This window comes from Astatotilapia calliptera, unplaced genomic scaffold, assembly GCF_900246225.1.
Source record: "Astatotilapia calliptera unplaced genomic scaffold, fAstCal1.2 U_scaffold_40, whole genome shotgun sequence".
Taxonomy (NCBI): Eukaryota; Metazoa; Chordata; class Actinopteri; order Cichliformes; family Cichlidae; genus Astatotilapia; species Astatotilapia calliptera.
In genome coordinates, this window is record NW_020535779.1 from 40,247 (window position 1) to 60,279 (window position 20,033).

The window sequence follows — 20,033 nt, forward strand, 5'->3', positions numbered from 1 at the left end:
TGCTGGAGTTTCCACTCCAGCTTCCTCCTGTAATTGTCCTTAGCCTCTCTGATCTTGTCCTTTAGTAACACCTGGACCTTCCTCACCTCCTCTTTGTTGCCCCCTCTGAAAGCCCTCTTCTTGTTGTTGAGGAGGGCTTTGATGTCCTTAGTCACCCACGGCTTGTTATTTGGGTAACAATGAACAGTCTGAGCTGGAACAATGGAGTCGGTGCAGAAAGTTATGTAGTCTGTGATACACTCAGTAAGCCCATTGATGTCCTCGGCGTGAGGCTCACAGAGTGTTTCCCAGTCGGTCACCTCGAAACAGCCCTGTAGTTCCGCTATTGCCTCCTCTGACCACCTCCTAACAGTCCTGGTGGTCACAGGTTCCCTCCTCACAATTGGCACATAGCGGGGGGTGAGGTGAATCAGGTTATGATCTGACCTACCAAGTGGGGGGAGGGAGGAGGAGCTGTATGCATCCTTGACGTTAGCATACAGTAAGTCTAAAGTTTTCTCTCCCCTGGTGGGACAGTCCACATATTGTTTGAATGTTGGTAGTGTATTGTCCAGTGATACATGGTTGAAGTCACCCGAGATCACAATAAAGGCACTCGGGTGCTGAGTCTGTAGCCGAGCTATGGCAGAGTGGATAGTGTCACATGCAGCTGTGGGGTTAGCAGAGGGGGGTACATAAACAGCCACCAAGATGACGTGAGAGAATTCCCTGGGTAAATAATACGGCCTGAGTCCAACAGCACACAGTTCAGTGTCCGGGCAACAAATCCTTTCTTTGATTGTTATGTTGGCAGGGTTACACCACCGGTTGTTAACTAAAACAGCAAGCCCACCTCCTTTACGCTTACCGCTAGCGATGCTGTCCCTGTCCGCCCGAACAGTGTGGAAGCCTTCCACGGAAGCATTCTCATCGGGAATGTCCTGGTGCAGCCATGATTCGGTGAAACACATCAGGCTACACTCTCGGTATTCCCTCTGACTCCGTACCAGTGCTGAGAGCTCGTCGATTTTACTTGCCAACGATCGCACATTTCCCATCACGATAGACGGCAGACACGGTTTAAACCTCCTCCTCGCTTCGAGCCTCCGCTGTCCCCCCAGTTTTGCGGACGCTCGGACGTTTTCTCCAGCCATGGCCGCAGCCTCAGCTCAGGTGGGACCCGACTAATTTCTGGATACCGTGGTGTGCCGCTGCTCCACTTGGGAGAAAGAAAAAGAGAGAAGCTGACTCCGCGACGCGAATGGACTCCGTGGATTTGTTATTTGTTGTTGGTTTCGTCTTCTAAGGATTCATTCTTCTGTGGAGAGCCTGGACATGAACATTTCTGCTGGCTTTTCATTCCCCTTTCCCTCTGCTGAGACTGACTGTAGCACATGTAAGTGATAGCTTGGCCGACTACAACCGTTGGTGCTGGTCTTCGGCTCAGTATAACAAAACGACTTAAAACTAATCTTGCATTGAGCTCTAGTGTTGCAGACATGCTATTGTAATAACATGGTTCTGATCACTCCAGTCTAATTTCAGTTGTTGGGCGAAATTTTATATGTGGTTTTTCTAAATTTAATCTTGAACGCATTTTTGCAGTTTTGTCTTTCTAGTCTGACCTAACTGACTCTTTTACTGCTATATCAATAACTGCGCTGTGCCCTGGAGCGGCTTAATTTTTTTGAAATCGCAATGGCACACTGCCCAGACGACTCTGACTCAGACATGGAACTTACCTCGTTACCTATGTGCCAGATAGTTGAAAATGTGACTCCTAGCCTTAGCCAACAAGTGGTGGAGTTAAGAACTGAGGTGAATAAGCTTAGTGATTGTTTACGTGACTCACTGAAAATACAGCAGAGTTTACTAAGGCAGTGGGACCAACTCACAACGGGGAACTCTCCCCCTCCTGCAGTCCCACAGTCTCCTGTTTTCCCAATGGCCACATCGACACCTCATGTTCATGTGATGGACAAAACTGAACCCACCAACAGTACCAATCCGTTCCTGCCCAGCAACCCATTTCAACCTACAAATCCTTTCCTCCCATCTCACTCACTTGAACTCAGCAGCACTTCCAGAGTGATTGCGGCAGCTTTACATCACGCAAAGCTGGAGCCTCCTGTGTATGCTGGGGACGGAAAAGTGCAACCTGAGGAATGGTTAAATGCAGTTGGCACATACAAAGCCTCATTGAACCTAACTGATGGGCAATTGCTAAACGAACTGCCACACTTTCTTGCAAAAGAGCCCGGGAAATGGTTCAAGGCACTGAGCTCCCACATCACATCATGGGCTCAATTCTGTCAACTGTTTAAGACAGTTTTTCTGCCCTCCGACAACCAAGAACGCATCCTGAGAGGAATTTTGGATCGTGTTCAGGCTCAGGACGAGCCGCTCCCAACCTTTGTCGCCCACATGTTGAGTGAGTTTGACAAACTGAAGAGCCCCCCACCTGAAAAAGACAGAATTGACCTAATTAGTAAACATGCTCTCGAAAAATACAGAGTTGCCCTGTATGGCGCTAATGTCACTTCTGTAATGGACCTGCTGCTACGCGCTCATGAGCTTCACTCAGTGCTTGGACCACAAAGACCACAGCCTGCTTTATGTAGCAAAGACAACTATAAGCCTGAACCTTACTGCTTCAAATGCTCTCAGCCAGGGTTCACTACACGCACCTGCCCAAACTGTAACACCCACAACGAGCCTCGAACACCACTAGGCATGGCCCAGTCCAGCCATTGCCAGCACCTGGCCCCTCTGACCCTGGCCATGAAAAGGTGGAATTAAGCAGCACCACATCCCAGCCACAATACAGGCAGTTGGGAAACTACAGGGGGGAGAGGACATTTCTTTTTTTTTTTTTTTTTTTTTTTGAAATGCAAAATTTTTAATAATGATGTTAACATACATTTTCTTCAGAGGTATTTTACATACATTTTTAACATTTGAAAAATAAATCTCCTTTATGTGTTTAAATTACAGTAAATATTTAAAATCAAATAAAAAAACCACATATTTAGACATTAAATGTGCACATTTACAGCAGGTTTTACCAAATTAAAAACAAATTATCAGCTTTTATTCCTTTTTTTTTTTTTTTTTTTTTGCCTGTCCCATTTGGTTCTTTAGCCATCAGAATTGTTGTCTGAAGACCAACAAGGATACCCAATGGATTTACTTTGCCAAATGGATCATCGTGGCATTGCCGTATTGGTCCATTTGATCGATCTTTGTTTTTATTATTTATTATATTTTATTTTCAGATGTTACAGACGGGACAGACATGAGTGAGGGATAGGAAAGGAAGAAAGAAAGAGGAAGGAAAGGAAAAACAGAAGGGGAGAGGGACAGTGAGACAGGGGGGGAGAAAAAAAAATCTCCTGGATCACCTGTTGAGAGAAAAATAGAAAACAAGCAAAAAAAACAAAGCAACATACTAAACACAACACCATCGCATTAATCTAGCTAAGTGTAAACAGCAGTAAATACTAAATATTCAATGTTGTTGTGCAGCACGCAGGACAGATGTGCTTCAAAGTAGCGGCCAAGAAAGGTGTAATTTGGGTCTACGAGCAGTGAACACCCGTGTGCATACCTGTGTGGATCAGCGCGCTTGTATTCCAAAGTATGGAGGAGATCAAAACTCCAGACATCCAGAGGCCCCCAGAACACAAGAGACCATGGAAGACCAACAGAGGGGCAGCCGCGCCACTGTTCCAGTAAGAGCTGAGGAGAGTCCCAGATGAGGGTTCACTCAGCAGCCGCGGAGCAGAAGCCAGGGGGAGTTGCAGTGACGCGCCCATGAGCTCCGCCGGCCCCCAGCTGTGCCTGAGTGACCGAGCCCCAGGCCGAGAGGCCGGGGGCACCCCACCTCCGAAAGGGGCCCGAGCGAGCCTCAGGCCCCAGGCCCCGATAAGCGGCCGCCAAGGAGTGAGCCGGTGTGTACCTGGACACCCACCCCCAGACACAAAGAACCACCAACGCACCGACACCTGAGGGAGTCCGCCACCGGCAGGGGAAGTGGTGGTGGGTGGAGATAGGCCTCCAAACCTTGGAGGGCCTGAGGTGTCCCCAGAGAGGTGGCGTCTGATACCCAACCTGACATATAGACACAGACATACAGGCACACACAGACACAAACATTCATTCCCACCCTCATGCTCTCATGTGCACTTACTCCACACTCAACCAACGTGGAGACAGACATAAAGAGATGCTGTACACACAATCACACTCCCCAAGCGTACTCTACAAACCGGGTCTAGGTACCCTTGCCCCTGGAGGGGGGAACTGCACCCAGACCCAGGTGGTGTTACCCTTTTCCCTGCGGTGGGGAGAGGCAGACCACCCCGACTCCGTAGCAGCAGGGAGGCCCCACACCCCAGACCGCAGTCGGACGGCCAACTCCTCCTAGCCCTCCCGCTCCAGCAGGCCGCAGAGAACGGGGGTGGGAGAAGACTCCAAACCTCCCTCCACCCGCTCATTGTAGTGTTGATGCATGTGTGTTCTAAGGTGCAATTAAAACCCAGGAGGGCATGGAGCTACCTGCCAAGGAGCAGCAGGTAAGCGCATAGTCCCTCCTGATAGCCCTTAATGTCTAAGTGTATTTAAAATTGAGGGGGGGAGGACATTTCACAGAGGCCAACCTTCCCCCAATTACTAACGGAGCCTCACACGCCCGATTCACTACAGGGTGGACACAGTCTTGGACACTTGGACGACAATTTTTCACAAGTCCACTGGAATACCCCACTAAGAACGAAAGTGAACTTCAATGCTTCATCTGTGGATGCTACCCTCGACACGGGTGCTTCCCTCTCGGCTGTACGAACAGATCTCATTCAAGTAAATGACTCTTACCCTAGAAACACAAGTGAGTGGAATGGTCCTGCAGTTAACCTCGCCAATAATGCTCCCTGTATCCCTGTTGGTGTTATTTGGCTCAATATTGGATTCATGAACAAGAACTTTTACCAGCGTTTTGCCATAATACCAGATTTGTCCTCTCCTTTCATTCTGGGAATGGATTTTATGGCAAGAGCTTCTGTTTCTATTCACATTCCCACTAGAACAGTCTACATTGAGGACATCCCCTGCCCACTCGCCGACAATGAAGAGGACCTTCAAAATTATTACTCACATTCACCTGGAACACTGATGTCTTTGGACTTGGTTCGCTCAGACTTAACAGCCAAACTGTCTGAAGCAAGTCTCTCAGAGAACAACAAGGATGCTTTACTAAATCTGCTCAGCAAGTTTAGCTCCTTGTTTGATGGTCAACTTGGTCGAACGGCTCTCACTGAGCACGCCATAGAGACTGGCAATGCAACACCTGTCAATCTCCCACCCTATCGCACGTCACCTGCTAAGAAACGTGTGATTGAAGAACAAGTGCAACAAATGTTGAAGGACAACATCATTGAACCTTCCACAAGCCCTTGGGCAGCTCCTGTAGTCATTGTAAATAGAGCTGCCACGGAACCAAGGTTTTGTGTGGACTTTCGAGGGCTCAACCAAGTTACCCGAAAAGACTCTTATCCCCTGCCTCGTGTAGATGAGTCTTTGGACTTTCTGGCAAGAGGAAAGTTTGTCTCGACATTGGACTTAGCGCGAGGCTATTGGCAGGTTGCTGTAGCAGTGGACTCGAAGCCTAAAACTGCCTTCATCTCTCACTGCGGTCTCTTCCAGTTTCGGGTGCTGCCCTTTGGGCTCTGCAACGCACCTGCAACTTTTCAGAGACTCATGAACTCTGTGCTTGCTGGCCTCATTTACAAAACGTGCGCAGTCTACCTGGATGACATTGTTATCGCCTCACCTACCTTTGAACAGCACTTAGTGGATCTTGAGGAGGTGCTGGGCAGACTCCAGGCTGCTGGCTTGTCATTGAAGCTCAAAAAGTGCCAATTCTGCCTCGATGAATTCACCTTTCTCGGGTACCGCATCACATCATCAGGTGTTAAGCCCGATCCAGACAAAGTAAAGGCGGTTAAGGAGTTTGATACCCCAACCTCAGTGAAACACGTCCGTCAGTTCCTTGGCTTGACTGGCTATTATCGACGCTTCATTCAGAATTATGCCCGCCATGCCGAACCTCTTCACGCCATCACCAGAAAGGACAATGCTTTCCACTGGGATGACAGCTGTCGAAGGGCCATGGACACTTTGAAGGATCATGTCACATCAGCCCCGATCCTGTCATTTCCAGACTTCAACCGTCCCTTTTCCATTCACGCCGATGCATGTGACATTGGTCTTGGGGCAGTGTTGATGCAAAAGGATGACAAGGGTCGTGAGTACGTTGTGGCTTTTCCTAGTCGCTCCCTTCACAAAGCTGAACTCCCCTACTGCACTTCAGAGAAGGAGTGACTCGCTGTGATATGGGCTCTGGAACACTTCCGCCCATATGTTGAAGGTGTTCATGTTACTATCTTCACTGACCACAACAGTCTCAGGTGGCTCATGTCTCGTCAAAACCCAATGGGCCGACTCGCCCGCTGGTCACTTCGTTTGCAGGACTTTGATTTCACAATAGTGCACAAACCTGGTGCACAGAACAAAGTTCCCGACGCACTGTCACGCAACCCTTTGCCTCTGACCTGTGACAGGCCGACTGATCTTTTACCAGATCATGCTGTTATGGGCAGCCTGGACATTCGTACTCTGCCCCCCGTCATTCTGGCTGACCGTTCACAATTCAGACAGCTGCAGTTAGATGATCATGTCACAGGTCCACTCCTCAGAGACATTGAAGCAGACTCTCTGAACAGCTCGGACAATGCCACCTTGTTACAGTATGTTGTGTATGACTCTCTTTTGTATCACAGAGAACCCAAGTCCACATGTGCTTTGCACCCTTTGAAAGAGCTGAAACTGTTTGCCCCTACTTCCATGAGAGGCACCTTGCTGGACTATTACCATGACCACCCCACAGCAGGTCACTTGGGTGTTTCTAAGACATTGGCTAGACTGCGTTTTAGGTTTTTCTGGCCCAAAATGGCAGCTGATGTGAAACGCTATGTGATTTCATGCTCAGTGTGCCAACTCACCAAGCCAAGTCAGAAAAAAGCAGCCGGTCTTATGGTTCCCATTGTCCCCCAGAAACCCTGGGAGTATGTGGGTGTGGATTTTGTTGGGCCACTTCCCCGCACCCCCACTGGTAATGCTTATTTGATCATGTTTGTTGACTATTTGACTAAATGGGTTGAAGCCAGTGCTGTCAAAGAAGCTACATCTCAGGTAGCAGCTGGTAAATTCGTCACTGACATTTTTGCTAGGCATGGTACACCCACTTACCATGACAGCTATATGGAGAGGAATGTGTCTCCCAAGGCCCTACTTGGATATAGGGGGCCTGGCTCTCCAAGGCCGTGTTATCTCAGAAGGGTTCATCCAGACTCTCCTGTCGACTGGCTTTTCATCCCCTCGGTGAGTGGAATATATGAACGTGAAGGCTCTGATCCCGAGAATTTACGCCCTTTAATTCGAGAAACTCCAGCTTCTTCCAACAACAATGTTTTCACCCCGCTGTCTATGGCGCTCTTTAATGCCCGATCTTTGACGAATAAATCGTTTGTGCTTAACGATTTTATTGTTTCTAAAAATCTGGACTTCCTGTTTTTGACTGAGACCTGGCAACGGGGGTCGGATTATTCGGCTACTATTGAAATGTGCCCATATGGCTTCTCTGTCATTAGCCAGCCTCGAGGATCTGGTCGTGGAGGAGGCCTCGCGGTGGCATTTCGGAGCCGTTTTAACTGCCGTTCAGTGAAAGTTGGACACTTTCTGTCTTTTAAACTGCAGCTCATCAAAATCTGAAAGAAGGATCCTTTTTACTGTGCGTTGGTTTATCGCCCTCCTGGCCCAAACAGCTCGTTTTTAGCCGAGTTTAGTGATTTTCTGTCCTCTACTATGAGGTTGTCTAAATTGCTTCTTGTGGGGGATTTTAATATACATGTTGATGATGAGTCCGACCTCTTTGCTAGGGGTTTTACCAGCATCATGGACTCTTTTCATTTTATCCAACATGTATCTGGCCCCACACATAACAAAGGCCATACACTGGACCTTGTTTTCTCTTTGGGTCTGAATATTGATTATATTTATTCTAAGGACATTTTTATTTCTGACCATTATTGTGTCTTTTTTAATATGTCTTTTTATGAGCCTATGTCTCCTGTTCATCGGACAGTTATTTCCCGCACTTTAAACTCCTCCACAGCACAGAAGTTCTCTGATGCTTTTAATTTAACATTATCCCCACAAAACGATGTTGATTTTTCTATAGATCTATTCAATTATCATTGTCTTTCGATCTTAGATGAAATCTGTCCGATTAAAATGAGACCTGTGCCTGTTTCCAAGTCTGTACCCTGGTTAAATGACAACATTCGTCTTATAAAACGTAATTGTCGTAAAGCTGAGCGGTTATGGAGGAAAACCCACTTAAATGTTCATCTCCTTTATTTAAAGGATCTTTTAGCCTCCTTTAACAATGCTATTAGAGTTGCGAGGGCTGCTTACTTTTCTCAGTTGGTTTCAAAGAGCAGAGGTAATCCTAAAGTTTTATTTGATACTATTACTAATATTATTACTCCTGCTCCACCTGCTGCTATTATTTCTTCTGTTGAAGATTGTGAAACTTTTCTTGCTTTCTTTTTAGAAAAAATTTGCAACATAAGGAAAAACCTGTCTTTTTCAGCGTCTGCGCTGTCTGTTCCCACGCCAGCTCGGCCTGTTGTTTTATAAGGGTTTTCACCTGTTTCACTACCAGAGCTGGGAAAAATAGTTAGTGCAACAAAATTATCCTCTTGCTCTCTTGATTTTTTACCTGCATCATTATTCAAAAATGTCTTTTACTCTACTGGTCCCTGTATTCTTACTATAATTAATACCTCCTTGGCCTCGGGCATAGTCCCTGACTATTTTAAAACTGCTGTTATACATCCCTTGTTAAAAAAGCCTATGCTGGACCCATCTCTCACTAGCAATTATAGACCGATCTCAAAAATTCCGTTAATTGCTAAGATTCTAGAGAAGATCGTGGCTAAGCAGCTTACAGCAGTTTTAGATAAATATAGTATTTTCGACAAATTTCAATCTGGCTTTCGTAAAGTTCATTCCACTGAAACAGCCCTTCTTAGAGTTTCTAATGACATTTTGTTACAAAGCGATGCAGGTAAATGTTCTGTTCTCTTAATGTTGGATCTTACGTCGGCCTTTGATACTGTTGACCACTATATTTTACTTAACAGGCTGAAACACTGGGTCGGTGTCTCTGGGACTGCATTGAAATGGTTCTCCTCGTATCTCTCTGAACGATATTCTTCTGTGGCAGTTTCTAAGTATAGATCATCTTCTGCGTCCCTGTCTTTTGGTGTGCCACAAGGCTCTGTGCTAGGGCCATTACTGTTTCTAGTTTATTTACTCCCTCTCCAGCACATTTTGAGCCCTTTTGAGGATATTTGTTACCATTGTTATGCAGACGATATCCAACTCTATATATCTTTTAAACCGGAAGAGGCTTCTAAGCTGCAGCTTTTAAATGTGTGCTTGGAAACCATTAAAGGCTGGATGGCTGAAAACTTCCTCCAACTAAATGAAAATAAAACCGAAGTCCTCTTATGTGCCCCAGATAGACATATACCCAGTATAATAAATGCTCTTGGTCCTCTTTCAACGTTTGTAAAACCATCTGTCAGGAACTTAGGGATTATCCTTGATCCTGCTCTTACGTTAGATAGTCATGTTAAATCTCTTGTTCGGTCTTGCTTTTATCATTTAAGAAATATTTCTAAATTGAGCTCTATAATATCCTATACCGAACTGGAAATTGTTATTCATGCTTTTATCTCTTCCCGACTGGATTATTGCAATTCCCTGTTTACTTGTCTAAACAAAGGTTCTTTGGAGCGTCTGCAGATCGTTCAGAATGCTGCAGCAAGACTTTTGACGAAAGCTTCTAAATATTCACATATAACACCGTTGCTTATGCAGTTACATTGGCTTCCTGTCGAATTTAGAGTCCATTTTAAGATTTTGGTTTTAACTTTTAAGGCTCTTCAACAACAAGCACCACCATATATTATTGAACTTTTACAGCCCTATGCCCCTAGTAGGTCTCTAGGGGTGCAACGATACACAAAATTCACGGTTCGGTTCGGTTCGATACTTTGGTGTCACGGTTCGATATTTTTTCGATACAAAAAAAATGTTCATGCCTTTTTAATTTATCATTTATTAAAATTATAAATATATATTTTAACTCAAAAGTACAGTTTTTAAATTTAACCCTAACCCTTGTGCGTGTTTTTTATTTTGACAGCGAATGCGCACCTGCGGACCACTTATGTGCAGCCCTGGTTATTTAGCTCGTCATATTGCAGCCACAGAAATTCTTTTGTCCATGAAACCATAAAGCTGCACTTTCTTTTTGCCTGATAGTCTGATTTGTCATAACTTCTCCATTTTGTGGTAAGCTTATCTTTGGCTGTCACTTCTTCACCCTGACCTGTCTTATTTGGCTCAGCAGAACTAAAATAATATAAAATATATATCATATATCCTGCTGCTTTTACACACGCACTCACATAAGCTCAGCGATTCTCTGCGCGATCAACCTCTCACATGTTTAAGCTGCGGGAGATTTCACTTGTCATGTTTGCGTAGTAAGCTAACGATTAATAAGACGATGTCAGAGGAATTGGTGCACAAATTATCATCACTCACAGATCAGTGCGGTCGCTATCTATACACAGTTCGCACGATTGCAAAGTGAAAGCAAAAAAACAAGCGCAAATTCAAACGCGATTTCAATATGTCACATATTGACAGTGGCTCACCGATGCCAATGACATAATTACCCAGCTACATTTCCGAAAGAATGCAAAAGCATTGACATATATATTTCCTTCCTACAATAGCCCGACGGGCAGGGCAGAGATAGATTTTGGTAGCCCGACTGAAAAAATCACTAGCCCCAGGACGTTGGGCTAGCGATATTGCGAGCCCTGTATCTGATTGAGGAATCACTCATCTTTGTCTTTGCACTTGGATGATGTCGGCGTAAATGTGCAGTCATATTCGTTGTGTTCCCACTAGTGCTTTCAGGTTAATCTCGTTGAAATGACCTTAACGCCACAACATGGCAAATCTCCGTTAACGAGCTACCACCGATCGCCCCGTGCATGGGGCTGGACGGCCAACACGTTAACGAGCTAACTGTGCTAACACACTAGTTCCCACCCATGTAATTGAGCATTGCGTGGCACATCCAACATACTGTTTTACTTTAGTCCATGACTCGCTTACCTTCAGGGTCATACTTCACATGAAAACTAAAATAATTCCAAACGCCAGATCTGAATGAGGGTGGGGGAGGTTCAATTTGAAAGGAGAGCTTAATTTCTGTCTCGCTAGCTTGCCCTGCGCTCTTCCTTCTGATGATGCTGTCTGTGTTGAGCGCTCAGTGGATCTGCGCTGGACAGTACAGCCTAGGCGGAGTAGTCGAACGCAGATTCACTGAGCGCTCAACACAGACAGCATCGTCAGAAGGAAAGTTGATAAAATAAATTACAAATTTTGTATTGTTCATACATATGCGTACCGAACCGAAAGCACTGTATCGAACGGTTCAATATCGATACGAATATCGTTGCACCCCTATAGGTCTCTGAGGTCGAGTAGTCAGGGCCTACTTGTCATTCAGTGTACGAGACTGAAAACTAGGGGTGATAGAGCTTTTGCTACTGTGGCCGCCAGACTGTGGAATTCCCTTCCTCAGGACTTAAGATCTGCTGATTCATTGATTACTTTTAAAAAACAGCTAAAAACACATCTTTTTAAAACTGCTTTTTGCTAACTTTGTTTGTATTTTGTCTTTTTAATCTGTTATATCTTGTAAAGCACTTTGTGATCTCTATCTAGAAATGTGCTATATAAATAAAATTTTACTTACTTACTTACCTCATTTCTGACAGAGGGTCTCCTTTTGTGAGTGAGCTTTTTGAACATGTTGTTTCTGCCTTAGGCTCGGTGCACAGACTCACTACGGCATATCACCCTCAGACAAATGCTACTGAACGCGTCAACCGGACTCTGAAAACTGCAATCCGCGCTTATGTACAGTGGGGCAAAAAAGTATTTAGTCAGCCACCGATTGTGCAAGTTCCCCCACCTAAAATGATGACAGAGGTCAGTAATTTGCACCAGAGGTACACTTCAACTGTGAGAGACAGAATGTGAAAAAAAAATCCATGAATCCAAATGGTAGGATTTGTAAAGAATTTATTCGTAAATCAGGGTGGAAAATAAGTATTTGGTCAATAACAAAAATACAACTCAATACTTTGTAACATAACCTTTGTTGGCAATGACAGAGGTCAAACGTTTACTATAGGTCTTTACCAGGTTTGCACACACAGCAGCTGGGCCCTGTTTCAGGAAGCCGGTTTAGTGCCAAGTCTGACTAAGTATACCCTGAGTTAACGAAAACTCTGGTTTTTCGGTTTCACAAAGCGAGTTCAGCTGAAGCCTGAGTGAGTCACTATGACGACACACTCCGTGAAGCTAACCTGCCCCCTAACAGGTTTACTACAACTAACCCTGACTGTCCCCGCCTCTTTGTCGGAAACCTGACAGTAGGAAGTGTCAGACATGGCGTGTCCCTTCCTTGAAGAGCCAGTAGATCTTGAAGCCCAAATACTCCGCAGAGCTCTCCGCCGGGAGAGAGTGATCAGAGCGCGTATGGACATTTTATCATTACCTGATGATTTCCTGTGCGAACGTTACCGTTTCTCAGCACAATCAATAAGTTATTTGGATAACATCCTCAGGCCATATATTGTGCATGTGACACATCGCGGACATGCGCTCAGTCCATTACATATTCTTTGTACCGCACTCCGTTTCTTTGCAAACGGGAGCTTTCTGTACAATATTGGTGACGCTGAGCACGTTTCCAAGGCTACCGTCTGTCGGGCAGTCAGGAATGTTACAGTTGCACTGAAACTTCTCCTGCACTCGTTTGTGGTGTTCCCCGGTCATAGACCCACAAGATTTATCAAAGAGGGATGCCACAAAATTGCAGGTAGCAGGATGACCAAAACTTAATTTATGATGTGGTGATGCTTGGACTACTACATAAATTTTACATTTATTTTCACGGTTCCCAGGCGTGATTGGCTGTATAGATGCACTCACATTCCAATCATTGCTCCTTCAGTAAATGAAGGAGACTATGTGAACAGGAAGTCTTTCCACAGCATTAATGTACAGGTACATAGTTCCCTGTAGCATTTCAAACTAACAAATTATTTCATTATAGTAATGGATGCTAATTTGTGTTCTCTGCACTGTGAAGATCATATGTGATGCTGCCAACATTATCACAAATGTGGAAGCCAAGTGGCCAGGCTCTGTCCATGACTCACAAATATTCCGTGAATGTACACTGAGCACAAAATTTGGACATGGTGAGTTGAGAATACCTTAAAATATATGAAGACCAATTGCTTCAGGGACATTTGAACTGAAGTGTATCCTTCTGTCTTAGGAGAGTTCACTGGCTACTTGCTTGGTGATAGGGGTTATCCATGTTTACCCTATTTGCTTACCCCTTACCCTGACCCTGAACCGGGCCCACAGCAGCGATATAATCTGGCTAATTGCAGGACAAGAGCCAGAATTGAAATGACTATCGGAATGCTTAAGGCCCGGTTCCAGTGCCTGCAAAGACTCAGGGTCACCCCAGAAAGGGCATGTGACATTATTGTGGCATGTGTGATTCTTCACAACATTGCCACAATTAGAGGAGAACACTGTCCTTCTGAACCAAACATCAGCAGTGATCCAAACCATGAACATCCTGACCCTCCCACGGACATACAAGATGGAAGCGCAGTCAGAGACACCATATGTCACAATCATTTCTTTTGACCCATCACCTCAACATGTTGAAAGACGAATAAACAGATTTTCTGTTCAACTGGCTTTATTGGTCGCCTGTATTTCCTGTACACAAAGTATTAAAAGATGTAAACCTCATAAAGTGTCTCTGTTGCTTCCTCCTCTGTAACAGCTGTCAATGTTTCTTCATTATTTTCCTGCAGTAAAGAAATAAACAACATTGCTGTTCTACTGTAAACTCATATAATCTGTGGAGTATTACTCACAACTGCATGTTGGTCTGGCTCAACAGGAGGCTGCACCAGATGCAGTACACCACCACCATCAACTGATAGAATATGAGGTCTATACAGGTCACTTATAACTTACAAGGGACCAAATGGCAATTAACAAACATACCAATCACCTTACACTTCATTGTCATTATGCTCTCAAAGACAACCAAGACTGAGGGAAGGCAAAATCAGTAGGAAAATAACTTCACTACAAACAAATTCATTATGGTGAAGAGTTTATCAAATGAATGAGCAGCACTGCAAAGGTGACTGTGAAGAAAGGATGTACGCACATCATGTATTATTTTGCATTTACCCACTATGTAGGCACTTGTGTCTTGCGGGGTTATTGACTCAGAGGATGTCCCCACAGAGATGCCTTCGGCCACAGGGCGCCCACTGTTTTGGCTGAGGGCCAACTGCTCAGCCTCTGTGAGTGGTGGTGGTGGAGGACCCCCACCTGTTTTTCGGGCCTCCGCTTTTTTTCTGTTGGCTATAACGGGTCACATTTGAGCATACAGAGTAAGCAAATATGTACTTGTAATGTGCTCAGATAATTTCAATAAGTGCTTACAGAAAGAAAATTAATGTAGCCTCTAACTGCAATCGATTTACATCGGACAAACAGACCAAGCACTATGGCTCATAATACAATTACACCTCACCTGTTTGGACTATATTTTTATATTTCATTTTTACTTGCTGCCAGGAACGTTTGGGGCCTGTTGGGTTGCACCTGCGCTCACATCACATCACAACATAAAATGTATAAAATAACAAATAAAATAACATATGATAAAATAACGTGTTAAATGGGTGGAAATCCCTAGATCAATGTTTATATTAACACTCACGCATTGACTCTGTCGGCTTTGTTTTGCCATGCATGCTCCCTTTCTTTTGCAGCTGAGGCTGTGTTACCTTTTTTTCTGCAAAATTTACATGTTATCGGCATATGCTGCCATCAGAATTTCGGCCTCAAGCGCTGTAAAATACATTGACCGCGCCTTCTTTCCCTCCGTCTCCATGGTGACTCACTTACTCTGTGCTCCGCTTATCAGGGCTTTATGTATCCTCGTGCGCGCGCTTCACTTGGGGTTAAAGCAACTCCGCGTTGATTGAACTAATTGTTATCAGCCTTTCTGAAACCGAATATTCCGAGTTGGACAGTTCGGGGTTACTCAACCCTGAGTATCGTTTTTCACTCTAAGTTTTCTAAACCGGCTTCCTGAAATAGGGCCCTGGTATTTTGGCCCATTCCTCCATGCAGATCTTCTCGAGAGCAGTGATGTTTTGGGGCTGTCGCCGAGCAACACGGACTTTCAACTGCCGCCACAGATTTTCTATGGGGTTGAGGTCTGGCGACTGGCTAGGCCACTCCAGGACTTTCAAATGCTTCTTACGGAGCCACTCCTTTGTTGCCCGGGCGGTGTGTTTTGGATCATTGTCATGTTGGAAGACCCAGCCTCGTTTCATCTTCAAAGTTCTCACTGATGGAAGGAGGTTTTGGCTCAAAATCTCACGATACATGGCCCCATTCATTCTGTCCTTAACACGGATCAGTCGTCCTGTCCCCTTGGCAGAAAAACAGCCCCATAGCATGATGTTTCCACCCCCATGCTTCACAGTAGGTATGGTGTTCTTGGGATGCAACTCAGTATTCTTCTTCCTCCAAACACGACGAGTTGAGTTTATACCAAAAAGTTCTACTTTGTCATGTGGTCAGATGAAACCATTCTCCCAATCCTCTGCTGTATCATCCATGTGCTCTCTGGCAAACTTCAGATGGGCCTGGACATGCACTGGCTTCAGCAGCGGAACACGTCTGGCACTGCGGGATTTGATTCCCTGCCGTTGTAGTGTGTTACTGATGGTGACCTTTGTTACTTTGGTCCCAGCTCTCTGCAGGTCATTCACCAGGTCCCCCCGTGTGGTTCTGGGATCTTTGCTCACCGTTCTCATGATCATTTTGACCCCACGGGATGAGATCTTGCGTGGAGCCCCAGATCGAGGGAGATTATCAGTGGTCTTGTATGTCTTCCATTTTCTGATGATTGCTCCCACAGTTGATTTTTTCACACCAAGCTGCTTGCCTATTGTAGATTCACTCTTCCCAATCTGGTGCAGGTCTACAATACTTTTCCTGGTGTCCTTCAAAAGCTCTTTGGTCTTGGCCATGGCGGAGTTTGGAGTCTGACTGTTTGAGGCTGTGGACAGGTGTCTTTTGTACAGATGATGAGTTCAAACAGGTGCCATTCATACAGGTAACGAGTGGGGGACAGAAAAGCTTCTTACAGAAGACGTTACAGGTCTGTGAGAGCCAGAGATTTTCCTTGTTTGAGGTGACCAAATACTTATTTTCCACCCTAATTTACGAATAAATTCTTTACAAATCCTACCATGTGGATTCATGGATTTTTTTTTTCACATTCTGTCTCTCACAGTTGAAGTGTACCTCTGGTGCAAATTACTGACCTCTGTCATCATTTTAAGTGGGGGAACTTGCACAATCGGTGGCTGACTAAATACTTTTTTGCCCCACTGTAGGTGATAAGCACACATCATGGGACACGTTTCTCCCTCAGATTTGCATAGCTCTGCGCACCGCCCCCCATGACAGTACAGGTATGACTCCTGCCATGATGCTTTATGGTCGTGAGTTAGACACCCCGCTTGACCTTATCACTCAGCCTTCTACAGCAGGTGTTGATGAACCGGGTGTGCCTTACCCTGAGACTCTGAGAGCCTCCCTGCAGGAAGCTCACTTGGGTGGACTCCGGTGTGGATGCAGGTGTTTATCATGTTGTGAACATGCAACTGTTCCATACCTGGGACTCTCTCACTTCCAAAGAACATTCTGTTTCATTGCCTGCTGAGAGAGAGACCGCAGAGGGTCTGAACTCTGACTCTCAGGCCCACCCTGGCCCCCCTGCAGACACTGACATTGACTCTGAGCCATTCCCCTTTGATTTACCGGACATTGACTCTTCTTCTGGTGTGGGCGCTGTTCCAGAGAGTGTTTCACCCAGATCTGTCCAGCACCCAGCTGCTGGTGGACATTACAATCTCAGGCCCAGACGTTGCCCCAGAGTTACGTCTGGCTGGAGCAACAAAAGATGGACTAATGATTTTCACACAACCAGGCTTGATCTGAAGTGAAATGTTTTGGTTAAACCTGTTTGATGCTGTCTTGTTGCATTGCTACTTTGAGTCATGATATGTAGATGTTTCTGTTTGCTCTACTTAATCCAGTTTTATGGCTCTTTCGTGCGTTAAGGTTCATTCTTGGCATTTACTTAGAAAAAAAAAGAACAAAAAAAAAAAAAAAGAAAAAAACTAAGAAAACTGATTTTCCACTGTACATATTCGTCTTATTTTCACCAATTTCATTTTTAAATGGTCTTTTGCCCTGCGTGTGTGCACCAATCTTAGCTGTAACCTCTATGTATAGGGTACTGTTTGGTGTGGTGTGTGCTTTTTCAGCTGTGTACGGCTGAGGACAGCCTTTTTCTCACCAGGGGGGGACTATGTAACAGTTGCTATTGTAATGCAGTGTATCACCACATGGCGGCGCCTCCTGTCTCACGACTGGTGTCACCCCCTTTTTGTTCTTCTTCGCACTCCTCCTGTAATGGATGCTCCCGTGTGTACGCGGACTAGTGTGCTCTTTAGTAATGTGTGGTAGAGGTAGCACTTTTATTTTTGATATTGTAAATAAATGAGTACTTTTTGGAAAGTCAGAAGCTGTTGCTCATTCGCTATCCACCTGCACACCTCCGCGGCTGGCTTCATCTCCACTTCACGTTACAATATGTTGATTTTTTTCGCCTACTAATTTTTTTTACTCCTGGTTCTGTATGTTCATGTTCTGTTCTTTTGTAAACTTCATCTGTTTGTATGTTGTATACTCATTGTGTTTCAATAAAGTTCGATTTAATAAAAGGTACGTTCTAAACGAAGCTTCAGACGTCACTGATCACGTGACTCTGGCCAAACGAATCAAGCCTTGACACGGTGCTTCTGAAGCAGCGCGTTGATCTTTCTGACACACGCACCGGAGCGTCAGCTTCAAGCGGACCATCACTACGTCTCACATCTAAAGGTGTCAAGGTAACTTTGAACTGAGTTCAGTCAATCTGGAGTTTTTCCAAGTTTTCTCTTGCTCTCTGTGAGAGAAGAGCGTTAAAGGCGGGGCTCTCCAGAGTCCAGCAAAACAGGAAACCACAGCTGGGTGTGTGTAAGTGTGCAAACCAATAGAATGCATCGTGGTGGGGGGGGCATCACGGGCATTGGCAAGAAAAAAATAAAATAATCGGTCGTACCCATGCTTCCCCGACGTCATGCCAGCGCATATTGGGAAATTCGTAGGCACCGATCGGTTTTCTATCAGCCATTTGCTGGGAGTAAGGGCGCCCTCCGTTTGCGAGGTGCGCCTGCTGCTGGCGGCACAGGGAGGAGAGGGCGGGGCGGCGGGGAGTCTCTGGCTGGCTGGAGCGGCATCTAATAACCAACTCGCAAAACAAAATAAAAACAACACAACAAACAGATATTATGATACAGACTTATAATCTGCACCGATGTTTTTTCTAAATTCTATAAAGTGAGCGCGAGAGCCCTCGGTGCGCCTGCGCGCTGCTGAAGTCAAAGTAAACTTTATTGTCATCTCCGCTACAGACAGTCCAGCATATAGAGAGACGAGACGACGAGGCTGCAGTTACAGCGGTGCAAGTAAACAAACAATAAATATAAGAAGAGTAAGAAAATAAATCTACACTTTAGGACTCGGGGTAAAGGATCAATAACAATTTAAATTTATAATTTACAGTTTGATGATTTAAAGTCTCACACAACCCGTCAAAAGGGGCGGGGCCGGCTGCTTCCAAGTAGAGCACATTTCATTTATAATGATGTAAATCCAAGCCCATCATGGATTCACGATCTGAATCCTGGGTTGTGTGAAATCCCAGAAATCAACCTTAGACAAAGTGAATCTGTGAACTAAGGTGTAGGTCTGTTAGGTTAATTGTGCTGATCCTCGGGTTGGGGGATTTGCGTTTGTACTGGAGCGCAAAATTCAAACCAATGGAAGATGGTGATACTTCTAGATAGGATAAAAGGGTGGATGAATTTATGTGTGTTTCTTTTACAGGAGTAGAAGGATGACAAAATATTCGAGGATGAGTGAACCTTTAAATGCCATTTTTGTGTCTTGTGTTGTTTACAGAGGTAACTGCGCAGCGTTACCATTTACATTTTCTTCCCTACAGGGTTACAGTTTTAATGTTTTTCTATTACAGGATTTCTGGGCGGATGTGTGAAGAAACGGTGTTTATGGGTTAGGAGTTGGGGATGCTATTACACTGTATTCTGGTGAGAGTGTTGGGGGAGACACACCCTGTCTTGAAAACTGTGATTCTTTTACAGGAAATGTTTTATAGCACCTATGGAATGAGGATGCCTGACTACGGTCAATGTGCTGCTAATGTTTGCTTTGCTTTGGTGAGAGGGGTGCAGTAGAAAACAGACAAGTGACATGAAAACAAGTAATAATAACAAATAACAAATTTGGGGACAGTTTGACCTAGAGCCCACTAACTGGCCATTAGGGGCTCTCGCTCTCGCTCTCTCTCTCTCTCTCTCTCTCTCTCTCTCTCTCTCTCTCTTGGAATAACATTGCCCAAAGGGTGAATAAAGCAAATTGTGGCAATAATAGTGATTTAATGATTGGAGAAACCTGAACATGATACTTGTCTGTTGTGCTGAATCTTTTATTACTCTTATGATTTGCAGGTGGTTGTAAATAAGCTGTTTACTTTAACAGGTTTGCTTTTTAGCTGAATTGCAAAATACAACTAGAACGATTAA

At 44.9% G+C, this 20,033-nt stretch overlaps 1 protein-coding gene across 1 annotated transcript; it reads left to right on the forward strand.

Moving 5' to 3' along the window:
* The first annotated feature begins 1,077 nt into the window (after positions 1-1,077).
* On the forward strand, positions 1,078-4,861 carry LOC113018125 (uncharacterized). The gene is made up of 2 exons (XM_026161181.1): positions 1,078-2,364; positions 4,620-4,861. The coding sequence occupies exons 1-2, from the start codon at positions 1,678-1,680 to the stop codon at positions 4,842-4,844; spliced, it is 912 nt and encodes a 303-aa protein (XP_026016966.1). The 5' UTR covers positions 1,078-1,677; the 3' UTR covers positions 4,845-4,861.
* The last annotated feature ends 15,172 nt before the right edge of the window (positions 4,862-20,033 follow it).